Source organism: Sphaerodactylus townsendi, linkage group LG01 (assembly GCF_021028975.2).
Source record: "Sphaerodactylus townsendi isolate TG3544 linkage group LG01, MPM_Stown_v2.3, whole genome shotgun sequence".
NCBI classification, from domain to species: domain Eukaryota; kingdom Metazoa; phylum Chordata; class Lepidosauria; order Squamata; family Sphaerodactylidae; genus Sphaerodactylus; species Sphaerodactylus townsendi.
The window spans coordinates 76407092-76427831 of record NC_059425.1 but is presented as its reverse complement, the minus strand read 5'-3'; the positions used below and the strand labels follow the sequence as shown (position 1 = coordinate 76427831).

The following is a 20740-nucleotide window of genomic DNA, read 5'->3' as shown; positions in this document are numbered from 1 at the left end:
GAGGTTTTATACAGTTCAGTCATTTTTAAAGGTTTAGAATACTCAAAGCTTCTACTTTTTAAAAGCCAGAATGGGCCTACAATCCAAGAGAAATCATAAAAAAATGGGAAGGGGGGAGTTAATTTACCTTGTTAGCAGCTACAAGCACTTTGTCAAGGAACCGCAGCCATTCAAAGATGAAAACTGGTCTTTTTGCTTCTGTAATTTGAGCCAAAGCCTCTTCATTTAATAGCAAACTGTGTGCAAGCTCCATGATTAGCTAAATTCTGATTCTGCTATGGATGTTCTTAATTCCTGCTGTAGAAGTAAAAATATAGATAAATAGGGCAGATAAGTATACTAAAAATAAGCTTACCCTCACTTTAAATGCATTTGTTCTATCTTATTTCAGACATACCAGAGATTTAAAATTTATCCCCAACACTGAGAAAAGGGGGACTATCTGCATTAAAACAGAAAAAGTGAGTTTTGATTCATGAAAGCTTATACCCTGGAAAATATTGTTGGTCTCTAAGGTGCTAGACTCAAATTTTGTTTTACATTAAAACAATAACTTTTCCCAGTATGATTTATTGGTTCAAGTGGTTCACTCTCCCCCATTTGGTACAATAATCTTAACGCATCTTAAGTCTAAATTTCACACCACACTATTCCACCTTACAAAAAATGTGTATATGTAACAACAATTACACGTTTATAGTACTGGGCATCACCTTCATGGCCTTGGACCCTCATATCTACGAGACCACCTGCCTCTCTACACTCCACCATGACAGCTTCACTCATCCAAGCAAGGCCTTCTGTGGGTGCTAACTTGCAAGTGGGCAAAATCAAAAACCATAGATGTGCCTTCTCCACCGTGCTCCCCACTTCATGGAATAGCCTACTTGAGGAGGTCAGGAAAACTCCCAACGACCTCAAGCTATGCAAAACTGAACTAATCCAGAGGGCTTTTCTATGCAATTAATTGACTTGCATCGTACCATATGATTCACAAAGTTACTTAGACAAATTAATAGGGAATGAGGTCTATACTAGTGTGTATAGCTTGCTGAAACTTTGATCCTACTATGTAACTTTGCATAATTTAATGCAGCATGTTAATATTTAGGCTCTGCTTCAGTTCTATTTTTAGATTTCTGGTTGAGTCTACAACCCTAATTCTACTGCATTGTTTACTGACTGTATTGCATTGACTCATTATGTGGAATCTGCCTTGAGTCCAAGTGAGAAAGCTGGACTATAAATAATGAAAATAAGTAAATAATCTGATATATTTTCCATTGTCTACTAATACACATTATGGTTTTTACAAACTACACATTAAGAGAACAATGCAGTCTGACACCAGAACAGGAAAACAGGTGTTCTAGTTGCCAAATGGGAAAATATGCACATAAAGACTAAACACAAAACTGGCTCATGTAGAGAACTAATGCACATTGCACATACCGTAGGCCATGGGCACAGCAGAAGGACATCTACCTAAGACTCAAGTATTAGAAATCAGGAACACATCCTTCGACTCATTCAGTAGGTATACAGGTATGTGCTCCTCTAAGTATCTGCTAAGTGCGTTCACATCATTACAAAAGAAAAGTGAACAGGGATGGGGTGCAGCTGTAAGTCACAGCCAACTTATGCTGATCGTGCTAGGGGTTTCAAGGCAAGAGATGAAAGAGGTGGCTAACCATTGCCTGCCTGCCCCTGTGCAACAACCCTGTTCTTCCTGGATAGCCTCCTGTCCAAGTACTAAGAGGGACGGGACCACTACCCTGCTTGGCTTCCGAGATCAGATGAGACGGGGCTAACCCGAGCCAGCCAAGGCCAGGGTCCTGATGATAGACATGTCTGAGCTCATCAGGCTTGGAAAACAGAGGGAATCACCCAGTTCACATGCAAGCGGCTTCAGCCTCTACATAAAGACTCGCAGGCAGCAGGTGCAGGGAAAGATCTCTCGCTGCTTCAGACCGTGGAGAGCAGCTGCAGCCCCGGGCGAGGAGGACTGGCTCGGTACAACGCAGGCTGACGCTTCCAACGTCGGGCCACTCGCCAGCTGTTGCTGACAGAGACCTCCGCAGTGACGTCTGACAGGGCAACAAAATCCCCATGATGCACCCCGCGCAACCGGGACACCGCTCAGCTGACACCGCTTCCGATCCCTAGGAGCGCTCCCTCCCCTCCACCGAGCCTTTGCCCCGAAGGCCGCTCAACTTTCTTTCCAGACAATGGCCTTACCTCACAACTTCTCTTCACGCCCCACCGATCGGCCTGTTCTGACTGTTCACACGATTAGGGAGCTCGGCAAAGAGAGGCGAATTCCCGAAGCCGCGGCTCAGAGAGCGAACCGGGCTTCTCCATAGACACCTGAGGAAGCGCCGGCTCATGCGCAAGCGCAGAGGAGACCCTGGAAGGAAGTCGGATAGAATGCGCACGCGCCGTTCGCGGTCTCGCTTGTGGAGTCGACTGTCTGTATGCGGAACGGAGAGTAGCTGATCAGGTTGGGGTTGGTGGTCGGGCAGGGGACTAGAGAGTATCTCTAGGAGGTATTAAGGCAAGGTGGGAGTAAATCCGATAGCAGTTGTAAACTGTTGTCGTGGAAGCTCTACTAATTTCCATGGTTTTTCCTTCCGAATAAGGACGTCTAGGATTATCGTCTGAGAGATCGACGGAGAGGTGAAGAGCAATGGCTTAATTTCCAAAAATGGAAAACTCTGGCTGCAGCTATAGGCACATTTATTTGGAAGCGTGTCCTGTTGAACTCGGTGGGGCTTACTTCCGAATGGAGGTGGCGGAGAGTGGAACGTGCAACCGGCTTAGCCTAATAGCGCCCAGAAGGGTGTTGAAGGTTAGAGATTAACAGAGGTGGCTTCTAGTTGCCTGCCTCTGCGTAGTGTCCTTGGTATTATTTGACGGCCCCCCATCCAATTACTAGTGCCAGCCCTGCTTACTTTTCGAGATTTAACGATATCGGCCTAGCCTGGGTTATCCAGGCCAGGGCTGTTTCCGAATAGACGTGCCTAAGAGTAAGCTGCCGGATGCTGAGTCTCAAACCCCCCATTCCCTGCAAATTGGCTTGTCTGTCAAAATCCCTTGTTTGCATGGTGGAAGTTTCAACAAAGGGACTGAAAATAATATTGCAAAACCTATCCCTGCTTTCAAACAACGCATAAAAAACTATCCAATATTTGTTGGCCATAATATTTGATTACCTCTGTTGGTACATCTATGACAGATGAAAGCATGTATCTACATTTGTATAAACCTTGGAACTGTTAAACTGTGTATGTGTTTAGAAATGAAGAGAAAACATTTACAATGCATTTTAAAATCTAGCAGTGTATCATTTTTAGGGAAGAAGCTGACAGGTGAAGCACTATTAAGCATGGGAGACACAGAAGAGGACTACATGTCTGATTCCTTTATTAATGTTCAGTAAGTAGAGTGGTTGTTGTGGACTTTCTGGGTTGTGTGGCTGTGGTCTGGTAGATCTTGTTCCTAACATTTTGCCTGCATCTCTGGCTAGCATCTTCAGAGGTGAATCATAGAGAGAAGTGTGTTACTCACTGTCCAGTAAGTAAGTAGAGTATTTTTCTAAATTTGATGTCACAATTGTTAGCATCTGTTAGGTACACTGATGCAGAGGTGTACTGGGGGGAAATGGCGCCCAGAGGCAACACCTGCTCCGTGCACACACACCCCATGTCCCCGCACCCCTCTTACCATAGCTTGCAGTTGCAGCAGCAGTCCCGGGCAGCCTGGCAGGGCCGGGCCTGGCAGAGCTGGGCTGAGGGACACCCAGTGGGCCGGAGCAGCCAGGCCGGGAGCCTGCCGCGTGCCACCTGTCAGCGCTTCCCTGCCAGGCTTCTCCTTCAGGCTGCCCCCCTCTCCCCAAGCCACTCGCTGTTGAGCTGCAACCACAGGCTGGCTCCTGCCCGAGAACTGGCCTGCGGCCACAGCTCACAACTCAGGCAGGCACATGAGATCGATTCCTGCCTCCCCAGCCTTCCTGCTGACAGGAAGGCTGGCTCTTGGGCAGGAGCCAGTCTGCGCTGCAGCTCAACACCAGATGGCTCAGGCAGCCCCCCTATTAGCAGGGAGGCCAGGGAGTACAGGAGATGGCCGGCGGCCGCAGCGCCCACCTGAGCAGCACAGAGGGAGCCACCAGTCACCAGCTGGGGAATAAAAAGCAGCTGCTCCCTTTTCATATGATGTTGCCGGTAATTTCCTAGGAGCTATCAAAGCTGTGGCTAGGTCAAAAACTCCCTCTCCACAAACACTAAAAAAACCCCTGCACTTTCCCTCTCTGGTTCAATTATGTCATTAGACAGTAGATAAAATTCCAATCTGGCTTCATAATTCTGTCACTTCAAAGGAAACACCAAGTTAAATTCTTCCATTTGCCCTTGGAAAGCCAGAATTCACTCAGCTCTAATGTCCGTTCACTACTTCACAGTTTCCAATGCTTCCAAAGGCCAAATCTCATCCTCGTCGCCAATGCAATGTTTCGAGAAGTCCAAGACGAATGAGAATTAAACACCAGCAGTTTATTCCATGAATAACTCCACAACAACAGAACAGCAGTGACTACAGCTGCACTAATTAAATACAGGGCGCTGACTGCCAATTACAATTCAGCTACGGCACCTGCTTTGAGTCAATACACTACACTGTTGAAACTATTTTTGAAGACTTTTTAACTAAAACTTTAACTAAACTTAAAGCAGGGTGAGGCCTAGAAGAATTAAAGTTTCTTTTTCTGAAAACTTCGGTCAAGCTGTTTGTAGTTTCATAGACTCAGATAAAGGAGATGAGAACCAAGGTTCTGGTACTAGGCAGTTAGGCCTAATAGTTTTAAGGTCGCAGGAATCTACAAGAGTACACTCCATCTCGTTAACTCCTGTTTGTTAAGTGGAGCTGATGCAGTTGTGGGGTATCTGGTCTAATTGGTAAAGTAATCTGATTGGCTGGATCATCTGATTACCAATATGTTTCATTGGTCATTACATTATTTGGAATACATTTTGACTGGTTAACTGGAATCAGGCCATTCACCACATAGGGAAGATATTTCATGCTAATTTTTCTTTGTGCATTTTTCTCCTGTGCCAGGATTATATTTGAGTTTGGGACATTTCTTGATTTTGTGTGGGTCATTCAGACCAGAAACTTCTTGATTTTCAAAATCACTCCTTGATTTTGTGTGGGTCATACTGCCTTGAGCTGTGAAACCTTATTAGACTCCGTCTTATGGGTAACATCTGGATCTTGAACCAATAAAAGACTTGTAGTTTTATTGTTTTATCCTTACAGTTTGCTGCTGTTCTATATATTATTGCTGAGTAATTTTATAATAAAATACTTCATGTTTTTGTGACATTCTTGAATTCAGGAGGCTCCAGTCAGAATCTAGCACTTTAGCCCTCATTGGCTACAGCTACCAGATTGTTTTGTGAAACAGAAAAAAGAAAATGTCTTTTAGAAAATGGAAGTCCAGTTTGACTGATGAAGAATATGAGAGGGAACACAAATGGTGGCAAAAGAGAAGCAAGTTAGCTGTAAGGGAGGCAAAAAAGGATTATGAGGAACGCATGGCTGCGAACATCAAGACCAGCAACAAACAGTTCTTCAAGTACATCAAAAGCAGGACGCCAGCAAGGGAAGCGGTAGGCCTGTTAGATGACAAAGGAACAAAGGGTGTGCTAAAAGATGGCAGGGAGATTGCAGAGAAGCTGAATGAATTCTTTGCATCTGTCTTCACCCAAGAGGAGGTGAGGAACATTCCTGCACCTGAACCAAGCTTCTTAGGAGGCGAATCCGAGGAACTAGCGAAGATAGTTGTAGACAAGGAAGAAGTTCGGGCAGCCATTGATAAACTAAATGTTACCAAATCCCCTGGCCCAGATTGCATTCATCCAAGAGTGCTTAAAGAGCTCAAGCATGAAATTGCTGATCTTCTCACTTTAATATGCAACTTATCCCTGAAATCAGGCTCCATCCCTGAAGACTGGAAGATGGCCAATGTCACACCAATCTTTAAGAAAGGATCTAGGGGGAACCCGGGAAATTACAGGCCAGTCAGTTTGACATCTGTTCCTGGTAAATTACTAGAATCTATCATTAAAGATAAAATTATTAAACATGTAGAAAAGCAAGACCTGCTGAGAAAGAGTCAGCATGGCTTTTGCAGAGGCAAATCCTGTCTTACAAACTTACTAGAGTTCTTTGAGGGTGTAAACAGGCATGTGGGACTTCAGGGGTGAACCGGTGGACATTGTCTACTTGGATTTCCAAAAGGCTTTTGACAAAGTTCCTCACCAGAGACTGTTGAGAAAACTCAGCAATGAAGGAATAAGAGGGGAAGTCCTCCTATGGATTAAAACTGGTTGAGAAACAGGAAACAAAGAGTGGGTGTAAATGGGAAGTTCTCACAATGGAGAGATGTCGGGAGTAGTGTTCCCCAAGGATCTGTTTTGGGACCAGTGCTCTTTAACCTATTCATAAATGACCTGGAAGTAGGGGTGGGTAGCGTGGTTGCCAAGTTTGCAGATGATACCAAATTATGTAGGGTGGTGAGAACCACAAAGGATTGCTTAAGAGCTCCAAAGCGGACCTTGATAAATTAGGTGAGTGGGCTCCAGAAATGGCAAAATGCAGTTTCAATGTAGCAAAATGTAAGAGTGATGCACATAGAGGCAAAAAATCCAAGAGCTTCACATACACGCTTACAGAGGGGGTCCAGTGCTATCCAGAGAGAGTCACAAGACCAGGAAAGGGATTTAGGCGTCTTAGTTGATAGTTCCATGGGAATGCCAACTCAATGCATGGCAGCTGTAAAAAAGGCAAACTCTATGCTGGGGATCATTAGAAAAGGAATTGAGAATAAAACTGCAAAAGATTGTCATGCCCTTATATAAAGCAGTGGTCGCTGACCGCGATTCTGAGAGTACTGTGTCCAGTTCTACCAGTCGCGCGCATCTCAAAAAGGATATTGAGGAGATAGAAAAAATTTTGCAGAGAAGGAGCAACAAAAGGATGATTGAGGGACTGGAGCACCTTCCCTATGAGGAGAGGCTGCAGCCGTTTGGGACCTACTTTAGTTTGGAGAGGAGGCGGCTGAGGGGGGATATGATTGAAGTCTACAAAATTATGCATGGGGTAGAAAGGGTTGACAGAGAGCCATTTTTCTCTCTTTCTCACAATACTAGAACCAGGGGGCATTCATTGAAAATGCTGGGGGGGGGGAAGAATTAGGATCTTCAATAAAAAGGAAACACTTCTTCACGCAACGTGTGATTGGTGTTTGGAATATGCTGCCACAGGAGGTGGTGATGGCCACTAACCTGGATAGCTTTAAAAGGGGGCTTGGACAGATTTATGGAGGAGAAGTCGATTTATGGCTACCAATCTTGATCCTCCTTGATCTGAGATTGCAAATGCCTTAACAGACCAGGTGATTGGGAGCAACAGCCGCAGAAGGGCATTGCGTTCACATCCTACACGTGAGCTCCCAAAGGCACCTGGTGGGCCACTGCGAGTAGCAGAGAGCTGGACTAGATGGACTTTGGTCTGATCCAGCTGGCTTGTTCTTATGTTCTTATGAAACGCACTTTGTAAGCATCCTACCTTGCAAGGGTGATGTTCCTGATCTAGATCCCAGGAGGGCTAGAGACGTCATCTCTTGGCCTCTGGTTGGCTGGGTAGAAAAGGGACTGATGACTCTCACGCTTCAGCCTTTTTGGTTTTGTCTTGCTTGATCTGTCCTATCAGGGGATCTTGTAGGATTGCTCTCTTAGATTTATCCTTTGGTTCACTGAAGTGGCTCTTGCTGCTATTTCTTCCATGTCTTATACAAAGAGATAATGGTTATGTAATTGTTCTTATTCAGCCAGGACATCAGGCCAGGAGTACACATGCTGAGGCATGTAAAGGAAGCTTTAAAAAAAGAAGAAAAACAAAAAGAAGCGAACCAAAGAAGCAGGCAGAAGAGTATAAAAGAACAGGAACAAGAGCAACGCGATCATGCTTTAAGCATTGCTTTGGGAAATGAGAACAAAGGCTTTGCTATGCTTCAAAAGATGGGGTACAAAAGTGGGCAGCCTCTAGGCAAGAGTGGTAAGTCTGCCTTTCAAAACATAGTGCTAGTTTCTACAGGAATTTTATTTAATTATCAGAATTTCAGATCATCTTGGCAAAAAACTGGTATAGCTGCCAAAATAATGAAAGCACAACCCTTTAAATGGGGAGCGTTAATTAATGGTTACTGAGGAGACCTGAACAAGAATAGTTGTGTTGGGTCACACCTCTGGTCCATGTAGTTCACAACCCTGTTTCTAACAGTCAGGTGCCAATAGTCAGCTCAGAAACAATTTTCACCAGTTGACTGCTCCCCAGCATCTGATATACATCCTTTTATAGATTGCTATCATGTCACCCCTAGGTGGTTGTTTTTTATATACCGTATTAAAAAGTTCCAGGATTTCTATTTTTTGCATCATAAAGCAGGTGCTGCAACCTGTGATTATGTTGGTTGCTGTTTTCTGCATTTTTTCCAGCCCTTCAGTTAACTTTTTGAAAGGCAGCAACCAGCATTGTAGATAATAGGCTTCACTAGAAATTTGTATAAAGGCATCACTGTACTATCAGTTCTGTTCTCAGTCCCTTTCCTGATGATCACTAGCATGGATTTAAAAAAAAAATGGTGGTGCATACTTAGATGACATTTTCAATGAGCTGTCTACTACAACTCCAAGACCATTTTTCTCAGTCTTTATCACCAGCTTAGACCCTAACAACATGCATCTTGCCTAACATGTATCACTTGGCACTAACTTTCATTGAATGTCAACTACCAATCTGTTGTCTGTCTTCAATTTGAAGAGCTCCTCTTAGTCTCCCTAAATTTTCACCACCCTGAATAATCAAAATCTTTGCTTGTGCCTGCGGAAAAAAGGAACCGTGATTTAGTGTCCCATCAAAATTAGATAAATGATTTCTAGTAGAAATGGTATACCTCACAGGCTGATTATAGAAATAAAACGAAGTAATCCCAAATTAACAATTCTGAGCTTGTTGGAAGAAGTAGGAATTCAAGTCTGTCCCATATTCATTGTCAACTGTGGCTACTCTTTATTAATGAACTGCTCTGATTTTCTGCAGGAGAAGGGATTACTGAGCCTATTCCTTTGAACATGAACAAAGGTGGGTGAGAAATCTACCTCTTTTGCTTATTTGTTTATTCTGGATATGATGCCTGTCACCATATTAACATATTTTGAACATCCAACAGGTAGAAGTGGGCTTGGACATGAAGAATTAAGAAAACGAAAAGCTGAAGAGAATCTGGAAAACTACAGAAGAAAACTTCACTTGCGAAAGCAAGCAGAGAAGCAGACCACTGACCTTTTCAAGTAATGTGCAAAAAACGTCATTCACATGAATTTTTTTTTGGGGGGGGGGGGGGTTATGCACACAATTTTCATGGATGTAGGGGGAGACAGGCCAATTAACTTGGAGATTAATGTACTGTAACAAAATACAAAATAAGTGTGCTAATGTATAACAAAAGTTTAAGGCTGCAACCCTACATGGAATTATTTCTGATGTTGAGGATCTAGGTATAAGCGTGGTTGTACTCATTAATATTATCTGGCAAGAAAAAAACTTAAATGTTGGTTTTACCAAGAAAATGTGAGTAAAAATAGAACTATGTTTTAAGAAAACAAGACATGAATCTTCCCCCTCCATACACATAAAATAGCTGTCTCTCTGTGTAGAAGGAAACTCTATGGATAGGTCTCAGAACTGATATCCTAATGTTGCGGACACTTTTGACAACAGCGAACCCCAAAGTCCAAACAAGCAATAAGACTTCAGAGGCAAGAGATATGGTATAAATAAGGATAACGGGTTTGCAACTGGAATAAGCTGAATCTCAGCAAGACTCAAGAGGCAGGAAGCAATTTTACAGAAGCAAGATGTAAGCATTTAAACAGGTTAATGAGTTTTAAAAGGTGGCATCGCTGATACCTCATTGATGATATTGATTTGGGATTATCCCAGAACATGATAAACATATGAAACCCCTTTCATATAATTACTTATGATCCATGATCAGTTGTGGCTGGAGATTAGCAAAGGGAGGTGGTTGTTTTAGTATTTAAATGAGCTTTGGGGTAGTTTTGTGGTTGACCGTACACCTTTATTATTTCCATCTGGTTTACTTAATTGCAGACCATAAGACCATAAACATCACACTTTGTAACATTCTTTCTTATCACAGATCACTTGTCAGACTTACAGCCCAGGAACAGGGGTGTATCCATCATTTAGTCTCCACTGACTAGTTTTGAAATGTTGATTAATAAAGCATGAGGATGCAAACTCCTAACATTTCAAGACTGACAGACTGTTAAGAGAGCCAGTGTGGTGTAGTGGTTAAGAGCCAGTGGATTCTAATCTGAAGAACCGGGTTTGATTCCCCACTCCTCCAGTTGAGTGGCAGAGGCTTATCTGGTGAACCAGGTGTGTTTCCACACTCCTGCATTCCTGCTGGGTGATCTTGGGCTAGTCACATTTCTTGGGAACTCTCTCAGTCCCACCTATCTCACAAGGTGTCTGTTGTGGGGAGAGGACTTGATGGCCCCTGGGGTCTCCTCCAACTCTACGATTTTATGATTTCATATGTATCTGCAAGCACACAATGTGAGAACATTCTTGTTTGCACTGTAACTGGACAAAGTAGCAGGGGCCTGGAGACAGCAAGATGATATGAGTCAGTCTCCTAATGTGAAGGGCCAGATTTGTTCCATTGCAGCCAGTACAGCACTAGACTGTGCGCATAAGGTAGGGAAAAGAAGGATTTTAGTGGACACATGTGGGGCTTATGTCCATACATAGAATTCAGTTGGCCTCTGTGGTGGAAGAAGCTCATTATGTTTTATTGGTGTTGCTCTGATTCATTTTACCGTATAGTCCAGAGGTCCTCAACTTTTTTGAGCCTATGGGCACCTCTGAAATTCTGACCAAAGGTTATAAACGCAGCCACAAAATGGCTGATGCTGGAAGTGGAGCCACATGCACACACACCTAGGAAGCCCAATCAAATGAGGGGTAATTTAAAAATGAGGGATGAGAGAGAATAAAACACTGTTGTGGCAGCTGCCACTGAAACAGTGTTATTTTTATCTGTGTAGCTAATCAGATCTCCAGTGACTAATCAGAAGCAGTCGCATATGGCTCCACCCACCTTCTAGAAACACTTGATGGGCACCAAGAAAGGTGTTGGTGGGTGCCATGGTAACCCAGCTCTAGTCATTGTGTCATCAAATTCTGAAAGCCTTAGCATGATCTTAATTACCTTTATTATTCTTCCTTTAGCAAATGTTTTTTACAGGTAGGATTATCTGTAGGGATTAAAGCTGTACATTCCATTTCTTCACTAATTCTGATCAAAGTGGGGTTTTTTATTCCTGTGCCATGTATGTTAACTGCCTTTTGAAATCAACAGATTGAGAATGAAAACCAAACAGGAGGAACTGCAAGTAAAACGGGACCTGGAGAAAAGCCAGAAAGCCTGCCACCAGTTAGATATGCAGAAAGTAAGAGGCTTGTTTGCTTGCTTGCTTGCTTGCACATTTGTAACCCAGCAGTTCATACTGGGCAAAAAATTCTGCACTGAATGAATTGAAGCTGGCAGCTAAGTCCACAAACATGTTTCCAAGCGTACATATTGCAATTTACTTGGAAGCACACCAATAGGCTGAAATAAAAGAAACAATTCTTTTCTGGTATTCCAGAATGCTCCCGCCAAATTGCCTGAGTCGATAAGTGAGTGGCTGTTCTTGTGCAAGAAAAGCAAAGTTGTCAATAATCTGCAGTTTAGGCTAGGTCCACCTGTGCAGAAAAGTAGTGGGGGAGGTCTCGACAAGAAAGGCAGACTGTGAATGAGGAATACTGAGGTGATCATATGGTCTGTACCACTTTAGACTCAGGTGATGGACTCCCCCCATAAAAATGGAAAACTGGCGCAAAGGCCAGAGACTTTCCACCTGCCTCTTGTTGTACCTGTTGTACATTTGTAGGATGCTTTCAGTGTAAGGGCGCATACCCCGGGGTTGTGCATTCTGCTTCCTTATTTCCACTTAAGTTTGTAAACTTGGGGTTCAGAATTGGTGGCCACAGCTTTTCCAGAGAATATTTACTTTTTGATTATATTTTAAATTGCATACTGTAAAGTAGTGCTTGCTGCTGTTAACGATGCTTCATTTTTAATTTTACTATCAATGTGCACATTATTTTGCAATCTTTCTTTAATTCATGTGTGATTTTTTTGGCTATCATTTAAAAAAAATCTTAAATAAATCTTTCTGTCAAGTGGTCACATGACACTGTTAAGAAACTAATGAGGCAGGAGATGAGTGTGAAAAACTACCCTCCATGCAGGAATTCATCCCAATATTTTATGAATGGGGACCACACTCTGTGTGTTCTTAGGAACCCAGTTACAAATTCACAGCTGACAAAAAATGGTGTTGGAGAAAAGAACCATCAAATTCCAAGCACAAAGATCTTGCTTATGATAATGACTTGACCAAAGCAGGACAATGGTTTACGCGCTCTGCTGCCAGGTCATACACAGAGGGAACACAAAGGGAAACAGCCAAATTTGTAAAATGTAAACTCTTCTTTTAGGATAATAAGGTCATCCCAAAGGGAGAAAGGCAGATATTATTTAAACTTGGAACACAAGGAATAAGCTCTCTTGACTTCCAGCTCTTCTGTTAGGTACAATCCATGATGGGCTAAGTTTAAACTAGGGATTCCAACAAGGGACAATGGAGAGAAATATCAATCACAAGAATTGAGGTAATGCTGAACTTTAAACCAGTACACCTTCAAGTAAAGCCAGTCTATCCTAAAATTGTTTTTAGGGTAAGTGCAGATTTTAGGGGAAAGGGACTGTGTCTTCATTTTTCTTTGTTCCCTTGTTCAGCCCAAATGCTTGAGCAAAATACGTACAATATATTTATTTATGTATTTATTTATTTATGGAACTTGTATTGTGAATGCTGAAGTCCAATCTTTGCCACACCAATTTGGTTTTGCACTGTGGTAATGGGGAGAGGAAGTATGTAAGCTTATCATGCTCAGAGTAGCTCAGATCTGTGAAGTTGTGGTAGATCAGCTCTATGCTTGCTTGTAGGAAGGTAGTAGGCAGATGTGGCAACCAGGCAGAGCCTTTAAACAGCAGTGCAGGTACAGGGCTCTAGGTGTACAGCATCATTTAGTGGGATGTACTCTTTGTAATTGGTGGCTTTTAGTGTTAACAATTTGTTTTGGGGCACTCCTGGGGTGTGAGGGGAAGGGGTGCTATCACTGAGTGGAAATGGGATGTCTGCAAAAATTTTCTGACCTTGTGGCAGCTAATCAACAGGAAGGGCTTGCAAATCTCTTTCTTCCCTCACAGTTTTTAAAATTCTTATTTTGAAGGGCCTTGAACTACCCAGAGAGATTTGGTTCTGGTTAAGACCAGGCAGGCAAGAAGATGTGGAAGAGCAAGAAGAAGAAGAAGAAGAAGAGGAAGATGACTTAAGCGTATGTTCAGATATTGTTTTAAGCAAGAATATTCTGTGTCTGTATGCTAGAAAGCATTGCCAAAGTTACAAGGCAGAAAAAGTGATTTAAAAAGACATTTTCACAAGTTCAGTTTAGATAGGAAAGGAAAAAACAAACCAGATTTCAGTGTGAAAACCAAGTCATCAAAATGAAGCTCAGTCATTATCATTTTTGGCATCAGGATTTGTTTCTCAAGTTAATTGGCTAGGGTCCTCTGGGACACACAAACTCCCCAAGAAAGATCTTTTGTTTACTTTTCTGAGTCATCTGCAGATTTGCCCCTTCTGCCAGGCCCCTTCTTACAGGACACTCTGGTGTAAGCTCTATAACAGTGGTGGCGAGCCTATGGCACGGGTGCCAGAGGTGGCACTCAGAGCCCTCTCTGTGGGCACGTGAAAACAGAGCCCCCCCCCCCCCCCAATCTAGGCTGGTCTGGGCTGCTGGGCTCGATTATTAGCATTAAACCTGAGACCTCGTTTTGGGGAAGCAGTGAAGGTAACCCTGTTAAGCGCTGTTAAACCCCACTGATTTTCATGCGAAGAACTAAAGTGCGATCCTTTACCTGGGAGTAAGCTTGGTTGATTGCAATGGGGCTTGCTTCTGAGTAAACCCTCCTAGGATTGTGATTCACCCATTGGAAGAGTTGCACAGTTCAAAGCAAAGTCACTGACTACCACCAAGCTTACTCCCAAGTAATACACCCCTCAGAGCCAACCGTTTTTTCCTAAATTGAAACCTCAGTATTCAGGTTAAATTGCTGTGTTGGCACTTTGCAATAAATAAGTAGGTTTTGGGTTGCAATTTGGGCACTCGGTCTCGAAAAGGTTCGCCATCACTGCTCTATAACAATGTCAGTGTAGGGCTCAAATTGACAGCATCAGTTCTCAGAGTCTCTAAATTTAGATGCCCAAGATATTGTGATTTTTTAACATCAACATCATATTATGTAGGGCATAGAAATGTAAAATTTCCAAAAGAGAAGTTATATGTGAATATGTGCAACTGCATACTGCTCCACTATTTGCTATGTATCCTAGTTTTGCCATCTGAGAATCAGGAAAAAATAAATATTGAATAGCAGTTAAATAAGTATATTATCTGAACAGAACCATACAGTAGGACTATCAGCATATTTGGATATAAAATTCAACTTCGTAGCACTAAAACATTTAATTCTCTAAAAGTATATAATCTCACATAGGATATTGTTGACAGAATTGGTTACATTTGATCAATGAAGCTATCCTTGAAAATGTACATGTCTGTATGCAGGATTTTGCTCAGGCTGTATAGATTCTTACATGAAAATCTGCTTACTGTAGATTTATTTATTGGAATTTTAGGCTACCCATTCCCATCAAGATGGGCACAGGGTGACTCATATCACTCAATATAACAGTAACACAACAATAAAACAATATATGCATCTGCAGTTTTTAAAACAAGTGAAGAAAATGTATTTATTTAATTAATAGTTCACCTTCCTCACTGAAATTTAAGACAAACTACAAAACACATAGAATCCAATTCAGTCAGACAACACAAAACTTTCAATAATAATGCAACAGGACTAAGATTACAGATATGTAATTTTAATTATGTTGTAAACTGCCCTGAGCCCAACTTGGTCGGGTTAGAAATCAAAATAAATGGCAACAGAAAACAATGCATACAGGAAATTAAGGCAAGTTATAACATAAGCAATACAAAGAGTGACTACAGTTATCCCTTCCACGTCACTGGGGTTAGGGGCACTGTGTCCCCATGCAATCTGGAAATCCATATAAAAATGTTGACCCTCCCTTTATACCACAGAATAAGTCTGATTTTTTCTTTTAGTTTAACTTTTAAGAAGAAATTGTGTATATTTATGGTATTAAAAGATAAATGTGTTATTATACATATAAAATACATTTCTGAGTTTCTAAACTTTTTCTGTGTCATCTGCAGCTTCCACAAATCTCCGCAAAAAATTCCCATCTAATTTTTATGCCAACCCACGATATGTCAAAACCATGATGGGAGAAGTCATGATCTGTAAGGGATAACTGTACAAAGATCCAAGGGAGTGCAGAAAGAACAAGGCTATAAATACAACAGACTAGAGTCCTGTCCCCTTATAAGAGCACCACCTAGGATAGCGCCATGATGCTGCACTTCTGATCCCTTTAGAAAAATGCTTCCCAGGAATTTTATGCTTAAAGATATTTTCATTTTTGTATTTTGCACAGGCATCAGAGAAATTACAAATTTTGACAGCATATTTAAGGGAACGTTATTTCTACTGCACCTGGTGTGGAACAGCCTATGAAGGTAAAAAAAAAAGTTACTGAAAAATAACAGGAGAGATTTACTTGCAGCTCAATAGTTTTCTCTTCCTCTACTGGGAGCACTGGCGTAATGCCCATTGGGCAAGGTGGGCAGCTGCCCAGGGCATCACTTTGTGGGGGGCATCAAAATGCTGGGTTTGTTTTGGGGTATTTTTAGTGGTTTTCCATTTTTGGCCTGCAGGGGGCGCAGTTTTTAGGCTAGCAGCACCAGAATTTCAGCGTATCATCAGGAGACTGTCCTTATGCTATCCCCCAAGTTTGGTGAGGTTTGGTTCAGGGAATCCAAAGTTATGGACTCCCAAAGGGGGTGCCCTATCCCCCATTGTTTCCAATGGGAGCTAATAGGAGATGAGGGCTACAGTTTTGAGGGTCCATAACTTTGGCCCCCCTGACCCAAACTGCACCAAACCTGGGGGGTATCATTAGGGCAGTCTCCTGATGAGACCCTGAAAGTTTTGAGACTGTGCCTTCAGAAATCTCCCCCCCCCCCCCCCAGCCTGCAACCCCCATTGACAGCAATGCAGAAAACTCAATGCAGATCAAATATTCTTGGGCAAATTTCGGGATGTTCTTGCCGGGAGGGCATTCTTGGACGTATCAGCACCAAAATTTCAGAGTATCATCTGGAGACTGTCATGATGTCACCCCCAAGGTTTGGTGCAGTTTGGTTCAGGTGGTCCAAAGTTATGGACCCTCAAAAGGGTAGCCCCCATCTCCTTAGCAAAGGGTAACCCCCATCTCCCCCTAAACCAAACTGCACCAAACTTGGTGGGGGGGGGGGGTCCCATCAGGACAGTTTCCAGATGATACCCTGACATTTTGGTGCTGATACATCCAAAAATGCGCCCCCTTCAGGAACATCCCAGAAATTTGCCCAAGAATCTTTGTTCTGGATTGAGTTTTCTGTATCAATGGGGGTTGCAGGCTGGGGGGGGGGGACATTTCTGAAGGCACAGTCTCAAAACTTTCAGGGTCTCATCAGGAGACTTCCCTGATGATACCCCCCAGGTTTGGTGCAGCTTGGTTCAGGGGGGCCAAAGTTATGGACCCTCAAAACTGGAGTCCCCGTCTCCTATTAGCTCCCATTGCAAGCCTTTATTGGCATAGACAACAGTACAACAGTAATAAAAACGGATTAAAAAGCATATACAATACAGGAAATAAATGTTAGGTCAAACGAAATCTACTGGCATTTAATAATTTCCAGGAGAAAGTCTGCCACTATCATACAGAGAGAAGGATCAGGATTGTCCAACAAGTAGTGTAATCTAATTAAATCGGGGAGATCTGGTAAATGTAAAGGAAAAGATTCACATACTTGGATCTGATTTCCTTGAATCTGAGACAGTGTAGTAATTGGTGGGCCAGAGATTCAACTGAGCCATCATTACATGGGGACAATCTTTTAGCCTTTTCTTGCTTATTAAATCTGCCATGTAACAAGGCAGAAGGCATAAAATTAAACCTGGCAAGCATTATGACTCTCCTTTGAGCAGGGTTTATTAAGCAATACAGGTAGTATGCCAAGTGGCCCCGTTCAAATGGGAGAGAAAAATACGGGGGAGGGGGGGACGTTTTCTTGGCTGCGGTGATTAGGATAGAGAACTCTCTATCCAATAGTTGACCTTTTAATTTTCTATAAGCTTCTGAATAGGACAAAGGGCAAAATGAATCCACTGACAGTCCAATAGAGGCCATTTTTTCTTCAATTATGGAAAACCAGGGGTTGGAATGGGTGTCAGAGAGCAGACGGTGGACCAGGGAATTACAGTCCGAGAGAAAATGAATTCGCAGCCAGAATCTAAAAGCCCTCAGCCAAGCAGCTGATTCCAAGGAGTTTTTACCTAACTCCAAACAAAGGGCTGCATAGGCCATGCAATTTGGGGATTAGCTCCCATTGGAAACAATGGGGGATGGGGCACCCCCTTTGGGAGTCCATAACTTTGGACTCCTTGAACCAAACCTCACCAAACTTGGATGGCAGCATAGGGACAGTCTCCTGATGATAAGCTGCAATTTTAGTGCTGATATGTCTAAAAATGCCCCCCCCCCCCCCCGCCAGCACCAATGTCCTGGTGCAAAAAATTTTTGGTCGTGGTGGAGTGGCCGTCCATTGGGGGGGCGGGGGATCCAACTCAGGTTTTGCCCAGGGCTACAGTTTGCTTCGTTACGCCCCTGACTGGGAGCAAATCTCATGGAAATTTAAACGTGGTTTCTATGTGCTGGCTAAATTCACAAGTAACATTCTAGAGATTATCCTGAAGCATTCAAAGCACATGGTATGCTGTACAGCACTGCTTCCCTTTTCAACATCCAGAAAATCCCAGTTCACTTCCAAAATGTGATTCTTCTGTGTCCAATTTATTGTTATCAAGTATTTCATTTATACCCCACTATAATCCCCAATGAGGACCCAAAGCACTGCACAGTAATCTCCTCTCCTCCATTTTATCCTCACAGCAATCCTTTTGGGTAGGTTAGGCTGAGGATATGTGACTGGCCCAGCGTCATCCAGTAAGCTTCTTTGGTAGAGTGTGTATTTCAACTTGGGTCTCCCAGATCCTAGGTCAGTGTTCTAATCACTGCACCACACTGACTGATAACATTTTGCAAGCAAGGTGATTCTCATTTGCCTACTGTCAGCCAACTGTGTTGGCTGATTTTTGTTGCTTGTTAAGCACATTAAAGATTGTCATAAAGTTAACCTATATGCCTTATTCCCAGCTTTCTGAATAATTTAACAAGTATTAAAAATGCTTTCATCCAAATTTTGCTGTTAGTTTATTGCACCACATCATTACGAGCAGGAACTTCCTGCTTCTGCTAACAGTGGGGAGGATATGATAGCCAGAGCCATTAATTGCAACTACCAATTGGTCTGTCATTTGTCTTTTCCAACCTGTACTATCTTCAAAATATTTTGCTTCAGTCTAATAAGACTTTCTTCTTCCATTTGTATAATTTTTCCTCTATTCTATGTTCAGATCAAGAAGATTTGTCTTCAAACTGCCCAGGAGACACTTTTGCAGATCATGAATAATTTTCAAATGACAAATCAAGTGTCTGAAAAGCCACAAGAGCTATATGGAATTAAATACAAAGACTGTGTACTTTTGAACAGGACAAACGTTTTGTGGGATGTTATATATTTAAAATATAATTTTTGTTTATCTGTGAAGGTTATGCATTCTTTCCCCTTTTGTATTTTTCATAATACAATAAAGTATCCTTCCTTGCAGGAAGGCTAACCCATCCCATCTGTTTTGTTTGAGATGGAATACGGGGCTAGAATAGAGAGAGAGAGAATGGGACTGCAAAAATCTTAAAACTGTATGTCACAGAAAATGTAAATATGTATATAATTTACAGGAATGGAAATGAGTCTGCCACACCCCTGAGTCCCTTACCACTGGTAGAAAAGAGGCTCCACTCTAAGGAAGGCAGCAGCCCAGTTCCAGAACAAGAGGAAAAGGTCTGCAGGGGCCATAGCACTGGTGGGATTCAAAAGATTTAACAACCGGTTCCAGTGGTGGGATTCAAATAATTTAACAACTGATTGTTTACAAGCACCATTTTAACAACCGGTTCTGCCGAAGTGGTGCTGAATCCCACCACTGGGCCATAGAGAAGCAGATGGGAAGAAGGCAACCAGTACTAAAGAGTAAAGGGCTCCTCAAAATACAATCTTACGGTGTCACAAGAGCTGGGACTGGAAGGGGGAGGGTAAAAAAAATCTGAAAAAGGAAAGTAGCTGGCTCGTGCTAGGATGGAATTGGGAAAGAGAATAGCCAGAATGATTTGGGAGTTTCTATAGTCTTGAGACTTACAGCCCAATTGATGGGGCTGAGGTGGGCAGGGATAGGACCGCTGTCGCACCATCTCCAGAGACTTCCACACTGCGTGGGGAAACAGTAAAAAGAAAAAAAACCCAGCTGCCTGGAAAGCCCTCCACAGGGCTTAATAGAGTTATCCCAGCAATCTTGGCAATGGCATTTCCAGCTCAAAAGCCTGGGTGGAAGCCAACTATAGTTGGCCCTACCCCTGGAAACCCCCCATCTTGCTCCCCCCCTCCCCATGCCAGCATCCACTCAGACACCGGAGTTGCTCTGCAGCAGTGCCCACTTTTGGGTTTCACTACCATGGAGCTGTGGGGTGCCCACACAACAACATCTTTGCCTTCTCCCCAGCAGGGGTGTCCCCTTATGCCTGTAGAGGGGGCAAATGTATCGTTGCAGCCCAGCATCACTCTCATGGGCCATCCCCCCATCTGGACTGTGATGTCCAACTCTTAGGGGCTAGGATGGCAACACTTCTGGCCAAGACAGCAGCAAGAAGCACCTTACCTAGCTTGGCAGTCTAGCTATTTCATAGCTAACCCTTCACAGGATCATAGAGTTGGAACAGACCCCAAGGGCCATCAAGTCCAATCCCCTGCAATGCAAGAATACACAATCAAAGTACTCCTGTCAGATGGCCATTCAGCCTCTCTTTAAAAACCTCCAAAGTAGTGGATTCCACCACACTTCAAGGTAGTGCATTCCACTGTCGAACAGCCTTTACTGTCAGGAGGTTTTTCCTGATGTTTAGATGGAATCTCTTTTCCTTCACCTTGAACATATTACTCCTGGTCCTAGTCTCTGGAGCAGCAGAAAACAAGCTTTCTCCCTCACCAACATGACATTCCTTCAAATATGTAAACATGGCTATCATGTCACATACCCAGCTCCCTGAGTCTTTCCTCGTAGGGCATGGATTCCACACCTATTACCATTTTGGTTGCCCTCCTCTGGACT

At 42.9% G+C, this 20740-nt stretch overlaps 2 protein-coding genes across 9 annotated transcripts in view; one reads left to right on the top strand and one right to left on the bottom strand.

Moving 5' to 3' along the window:
* The window catches only part of HEATR5B (HEAT repeat containing 5B), a 65247-nt gene extending 62864 nt beyond the window's left edge, over positions 1 to 2383 (bottom strand). For 2 of the 5 annotated variants that reach the window (XM_048484346.1, XM_048484380.1), the window contains exons 1-2: positions 2239 to 2383; positions 128 to 297 (exon numbers count right to left, since the gene is read on the bottom strand). In XM_048484346.1, the coding sequence (XP_048340303.1) occupies positions 128 to 253 (126 nt within the window). In that variant the 5' untranslated portion in view covers positions 254 to 297; positions 2239 to 2383. Of the gene's footprint in view, positions 1 to 127; positions 298 to 1452; positions 1813 to 1887; positions 2043 to 2238 lie in introns of those variants that run through there. The other 3 variants (XM_048484371.1, XM_048484355.1, XM_048484363.1) reach the window with 3 other exon arrangements.
* GPATCH11 (G-patch domain containing 11) lies at positions 2359 to 19199 on the top strand. 4 transcript variants are annotated; one of them, XM_048484404.1, is made up of 10 exons: positions 2359 to 2500; positions 2640 to 2676; positions 3354 to 3435; positions 7889 to 8115; positions 9160 to 9201; positions 9290 to 9410; positions 11510 to 11600; positions 13492 to 13596; positions 15849 to 15930; positions 18932 to 19199. In XM_048484404.1, the coding sequence occupies exons 3-10, from the start codon at positions 3386 to 3388 to the stop codon at positions 18985 to 18987; spliced, it is 774 nt and encodes a 257-aa protein (XP_048340361.1). In that variant the 5' UTR covers positions 2359 to 2500; positions 2640 to 2676; positions 3354 to 3385; the 3' UTR covers positions 18988 to 19199. The 4 variants fall into 4 exon arrangements, with proteins under 4 accessions (XP_048340361.1, XP_048340352.1, XP_048340376.1 ...); XM_048484395.1 differs by having other exon boundaries at positions 2359 to 2570; positions 2630 to 2676; XM_048484419.1 differs by lacking the exon at positions 2640 to 2676.
* Positions 19200 to 20740: the final 1541 nt, after the last annotated feature.

Excerpts from the sequence above, each read along its gene's own strand:
- GPATCH11 (XM_048484419.1), top strand. The coding sequence starts at position 3,386 with ATGGGAGACACAGAAGAGGACTACATGTCTGATTCCTTTATTAATGTT. Across the intron at positions 8,116-9,159 it reads GCAGCCTCTAGGCAAGAGTG|GAGAAGGGATTACTGAGCCT; the intron begins GTAAGTCTGCCT and ends GATTTTCTGCAG. Across the intron at positions 9,411-11,509 it reads CAGACCACTGACCTTTTCAA|ATTGAGAATGAAAACCAAAC; the intron begins GTAATGTGCAAA and ends TGAAATCAACAG.